General features: G+C 40.9%; 2 protein-coding genes across 2 annotated transcripts in view; one reads left to right on the forward strand and one right to left on the reverse strand.

Annotated features, from left to right (window-relative positions):
- The window catches only part of ZPBP (zona pellucida binding protein), a 34,655-nt gene extending 31,925 nt beyond the window's left edge, over positions 1-2,730 (reverse strand). The window contains exon 1 of the mRNA XM_009883804.1: positions 2,712-2,730. Within this exon, the coding sequence (XP_009882106.1) occupies positions 2,712-2,730 (19 nt within the window). The remainder of the gene's footprint in view (positions 1-2,711) is intronic.
- Positions 2,731-3,066: 336 nt separating this feature from the next.
- The window catches only part of LOC104285355 (chromosome unknown open reading frame, human C7orf72), a 28,697-nt gene continuing 25,939 nt past the window's right edge, over positions 3,067-5,824 (forward strand). The window contains exon 1 of the mRNA XM_009883805.1: positions 3,067-3,532. Coding sequence (XP_009882107.1) covers positions 3,067-3,532 — 466 coding nt within the window. The remainder of the gene's footprint in view (positions 3,533-5,824) is intronic.

Raw genomic sequence — 5,824 nt, forward strand, 5'->3', positions numbered from 1 at the left:
GGGCTTTCCCAGCCGCAGTGCCAAGCTCTGCACTTGCGTCTCTGGCAAAAGAGGGGACGGGGACGGGTAGGGGAAGGCGGGGGGGTGGTGGAGGCTTTCACATCCTCAAACCCCAGGGAAACATCTGGCACCGCGGCAGCTCCATCCTCATCAGTCGTCCAGCTGCCGGGCTATACATAATTAATCCCAATCCATTAACGCACCAGCACACCCATGCCATGGCTCCAGGAGCTGCTCCTTTGAAACAGCCAGGCCTGTGCTGGTGCAGACTGCACCTGGGGGTGGGCAAAGGTACAGTGAACTGCCTTTGTGCTCGCTGCAGTTGTTCCTAAAAAAATAAAAGAGAGCAAGGAAGTTTCCATTGCAAAACCAAGGAACTATGCTGATCTAGTCACTACCATGAGCATTTACAGCTGTGCTGCTCAGTCTTCGTTGTGCTGGTACCAAAAAGGCAATTGGGAAAAGTGTGTGGAATCCCAGGTCATTAGTACGTTCCTGTGACATAAGAATATTTCATTTGTAGCAGGTTAGAGAAAGGATGTTTTGAAAGAATGGAGGAGGGAAAAATGAATTACCTGGGAAGCAAATAAAGTCTGGTAAGAAAATTTCACTCTGATGGAAAATTTGGTATGTTGTTACTGTGCCAGAGAAGAAGAATACCTGTTTACATCAAAGAACCAAACAGACTGCTCCACAGGAATCCTGAAGCAAAGCAGAAGGCAGACGTATAGTAAAGAGGACTAGCTTAGACATATGACCAGCTCATCAATGTTCTTCCTTAAAGCATGGATCACTTCTGAAAATTGACAGTAGAAATAATTCAGCCTTACGTGGCAAATTTACTTCCCAAGATAATCTGGACAGACTCTGTCAGTGAAATCTAAGATAAAGCTTTATCTACATTTCATTCTGCAAAATGAATGCAACAAAGCATGAGTCATCCTTGCAGTGTTTCCCATCCTGTGCCTTGCCTGACTCCCATGTCTTTGCCTCTCCTCTTTCTAAAGCTTTGCAGGAGAAGGTGAGGAGTGGGGGAAAAAGTCAGTCTGCAACACTGGATGTTATTTCTAGTGTAAAGCTGAATATATTTGGTATGGAGATTACTGAGTGTCAGTGAATATAGACAGCAGTATGGCATTTTAAAGGGTTGTTACAGGCAAAAGTCAAATTTGGAAGTATCTTCACTAACTTTAATGTACAAGTATGATAGAAAGTGGACACAGATTGTTTCAGACAAAGTTCTGTGTTTTCATACTGCTGGCTTAGCCTTACAATGCCAGTACTGCATATGTAATGTTCTCAACTGTCACTTTTCACCCATTTTAGTTCTTATGACGTATAGATGAAAGCTGTCTTAAGAAAGAAGGAAGCTTGTTTTTTTGTTTCTTTTCTGCTCCATCAGCAAACTACCCCAAAGAAAAATCACTGTGGTTCTGCATCATGGAACACAACTTTTTATTACTATAAACCTGTACTGTAATGCATGTTACGCCTATTTCTGATTTCGCATTAATCAATAAGAAGTTAGGAATTCAGGGAGGTTACATCTGTGTGAGACTAACATAAACTCCGCGCTCATGAGACCCAACCTGGAATATTGCATCCTGCTCTGGACATCTCAACATAAAAAGGACATGGACTTGTTGCAGCGGGTCCAGAGGAGGGCCACGAAGAAAATCAAGAGGGTTGGAGCACCTCTTCTATGAGGACAGGCTGAGAGAGTTGGGGTTGTTCAGCCTGGAGAAGAGAAGACTCTGGGGAGACCTTAGAGCGGCCTGCCAGTACCTAAAGCGGGCTTACAAGAAGGCAGGAGAGGGACTTTTACAAGGGCAAGTACTCATAGGGCAAGGGGTAATGGCTTCAAACTGGAAGAGGGGAGATTCAGAATAGATATTAGAAAGAAATTTTTCACTCTGAGGGTGGTGAGGCACTGGAACAGGTTGCCCAGGGAAGCTGTGGATGCCCCATCCCTGGGGGTGTTCAAGGCCAGGCTGGATGGGGCTTTGAGCAACCTGGTCTGGTGGGAGGTATCACTGCCCATGGGAGGGGGTTTGGAACTAGACAATGTTTAAAGTCCCTTCCAACCTAAACCATTCTATGATTCTAAATGAGAGAATGATAAGGCACTGTGCCCTAATTTTTCCTGACAAGGGTACAAAGTGAAGTCCTCATAATGTGAATTGAGCTGTCCAAATAAACACAGTTTGATTTTTCTGAAGTCTCACGTATTTGCAGGTGGCACTGAATTCATGCAGAGAGGACCTCTGTAAATCAGACTACTTTTGTTTAGATTGCTAAATGAAGACCATTGAGCTTGGGATTTGGAAATGAGTGCTGCATATTCTGACCTGAGACATTAATGGATTTGCAAACCTGATAGAACAGAGGGGAAAACTCTGGAGGAAATTATGCTGTATGGAAAACTCTGATGTCAATGTGATTTACTTATTCCAAGCAATAACTGTAAGTTTACTGTATTTGCATTTAGCTGAGGTTGTGTTTGATAGATTTTGTTTGTGTTAAATCTGTGTTTCACTTTAATTCATATTTGTGATAGCAATAGAATAGCTTATTTTAAAATACTTCAATGAAAACACCATATATTTCTTAGTAAGATTGAAAACTTCTTGATTTTGCCTCTGCTAGATGAATAAGTAACTGGTAGTGCCATTTCAAGTTGCTATGTGTGCCTACTTGAAGGACTAGATTACTGTGGTACACATGAACCATGTTTCACACCAGGAGACATGTCATTGTGAGGTGGTTTCCATCATTACCAAGCAACAAAGCAACTTGCTGCTCATTCAATGTCTGTGTTTGTTCTGTACCATACTTGATAAATCTCTTTTCAAGAAGAATTCACTAAACCACTGCCTTGCTCTTTATGGTTTCTATGTAGTGATCTTCTGGAGGATGACCTCTAGTTTTACTGTGGTTTGTTGGCTAGAACTTCAGAAACTTAGAGAAAGAGGAGCAAGTGGAGTCTTTTAAGTTTACTGCCACAGAAGGACAATAGAAGAGAATGACCGTGGCTTCCCATGGAGCTGAAAGGCAGGCGACTTTAAAATGTCCACCTTGTCAGTTGAACCAGGTCACAAGACGGATCGCCAACAGTATCGAAGCCTTTTAAAGAAGATGTGCATGCCTGTTGTGAGAGGTCCTGAGAACAGACATGGCTTTGCCAGCTTTGAAGAGAAAAACAGTAATTCTTTCCTTAAATTCAATCCATTCACCCCTCCAGTAGGGCCAGATTACCCTTTATTCCCGCACCGGGATGATGTGCCTTTAGTGGATCCCTGCTCAGGTTTTGTGAGTCCAGGAGCAGATGCTGACCTGCAGCCCAATGTTGGAAGAGCTATTGAATCCCTGGTGGACTACAGTGATGTGAAACCTCACCAGCAGATCCCTGTTACGGGAAAGAGAGGCCAGACTGCCCACAGGAGGCAGATGATCCTCCTGGAGGAAACCAGCCAGAACAGAAGGTGGAACTCCAGGGCTGTGCCGGCTGTTTCTGTCAGGGCACGACTCGGAGGTAAAGCAAACTATTATTTTTATTTCTTAATCACCGAAGAAATTGGTGATGCTTAACAAATAAATACAATTAGTTTCTGAACTCCATCCCCCCAGCTCCTGAAAGAACAACCTTATAAAATATATTTGCCCTGGATGTTTGAACTGAATATAACAACTGCAGTAGAGTGTTTGTATCATTCATTGTCCCTGCTATAGCAAAGAAGTACCAGTCAGCAAATTCTAACAAGAATTCTAATGCTAAAAACAAATAAAAATCTTTGAAGGTAAATAATTTTTTAAAAGAACTATTGAGGTAAATTGTGAAGTTATATACAATAGTCCTAGTGAGGACCTGTTTTAATGTCAACTAAAACAACAAATCACTCCAGGGTTGGGAAATCCCCTGGATATTTCTGTGTCTCTTAGTATTCCTGACAAGTTGCAGTACAAGGCATTTAAAGATCTATTCCACTGTCTAGTTAATCAGAGAACAGAAGTTGTTTAGGACTGCCATCCCATGTTGGTCAAAGTACATATTACTGTTTTACTTTATATCAATGTGTTACCCATAAAGTTGTGTCTGATCATTTCATATTGATTACAGCATCAAAATGGAAATTCACTCTTTTTAACGTGAAGCAAAATTGGGTTGGTTGTTAATATTCAGAATTTTCCGATCAAAATTCTGGACAGCAGAATTATTTACTCAGGGCTTGTAAAGGCAGACATAATTAGCAGTAAGCAATATGGTTGAATTTTTATAAAGATTAAACCAATTCCAATTGTTTCCATAGAGAACTGCTCATTACAGCGAGAACAAAATTTTATGAGAATGCAGGCAACTTGCTCACAGATGGGGGAGGAGACATTTCTTAGAACATGGTAAAGAAATGTAAACAAGCTCCTTGTTCCATTTTGCTATAGAGAAATAACAGTCTCACTTCATGATTAGCTGTACTTTAGCCATGTTATTGTCATGATAAAGTCTCTACTTGCTATAAATTCTGGCAGTGGTTTTGGTTCCTTGTTTCTGTCTTTGAACTTTGCGTCTTAAATCACTTTAAGTTTACTGCAGTCACATAACAGAATCCAAAAGCACCCAAGAAACCACAGGGGATAAAAAAAATAGACTCCATAATTTTCCTTTTTTTCTCTTGCTCATCCCGTATAATTTTCACTTTTGTTTCTCAGTTACTGTGTTCTCCATTTACATATGAAATTAGACCACAGACAGCAATCAGTACTGATCAGCTGTTTTCTTTTGCATGCCTCTGGAAAAGGGAAGGAGAAAAAAGATTTGAGATACGCAATTCTATCTGACCATTAATTTTTCAACACAGAGAAAACTAGACATAGACAGAGATAGAGATACTCTGGCAGATAGAGACACACCTGAAATGAATGCAGACAAATCTGAAACTGAATGTTATCAAGTCAATAACCCAGGTTGCAGTCCAGGCAGTGATATGAAATGGAGAGTAGTTCCAGAAAGCAGATAGAAACTGTCTGGTGGCTTTCTGGTGATTTTTCATTGGGTAAAGTTCAGTATTAGAGGGAAATACTAACTCCACTGAAGGTGTTAGAAAAAGTCAAACTCAACTCAGGGACAAAACCTTGAAACAGACATGGTCCAGCATAAAATTCTTAAGGAAATATGTGCAAATGTTCTTCCAAATCTAGTGTTCATTTGCAAGTTTTCTGTGATGCTTGGGTATTAATTACAAACGTGTAAATATAGAAATAAAAAGTAGTTGAGTTTTAAGCTACTATTTTTAATGAGACTGCATAAACAAATTCCAGATTTCAGCTATGTGATTCAGAGAGCCCAGCTACCAAGCCCCAGGCACGTGATATAATGAAAGTTGCTAATCCTTCTAGATATCAGTCCCAAGACATTCCGCAGCTAAGTTGTTTGGGGAAGTTGTGCTGAAAGAGATATCAGTCAGGCATTTTGCAAGCCAATTTTGCAGTCTCTTTCTCCACTGTGTGTGGGATGAACGGAAAAAAAAACCAGACAGAAGCAACCTTTGAGACAGATGAGATGAAGTATATAAAACATCTGCAGTAGACAGGAGCTTCTCTGTTTTGAGAAGATGTAGTGCTATGGCTTTGGCAGTCGACAGTGTTCCTTTGAACTTCCCCAGCAGCCTTTTGTATCTACTGAGCAAAGCCAGTATATTGAACAGTGAGGCTCTGTGATAGCAAAGCAAAGGTGAAAAGCTGACAAAGAAGGTCGTTCTAAGACTGGAGTATCATAGTATGCCAGAGAAGGGAGACAGCTGAAGAGCCATTCTTCATGTATTCTTGATCA

This window comes from Charadrius vociferus, unplaced genomic scaffold, assembly GCF_000708025.1.
Source record: "Charadrius vociferus isolate BGI_N301 unplaced genomic scaffold, ASM70802v2 scaffold103, whole genome shotgun sequence".
NCBI lineage: Eukaryota > Metazoa > Chordata > Aves > Charadriiformes > Charadriidae > Charadrius > Charadrius vociferus.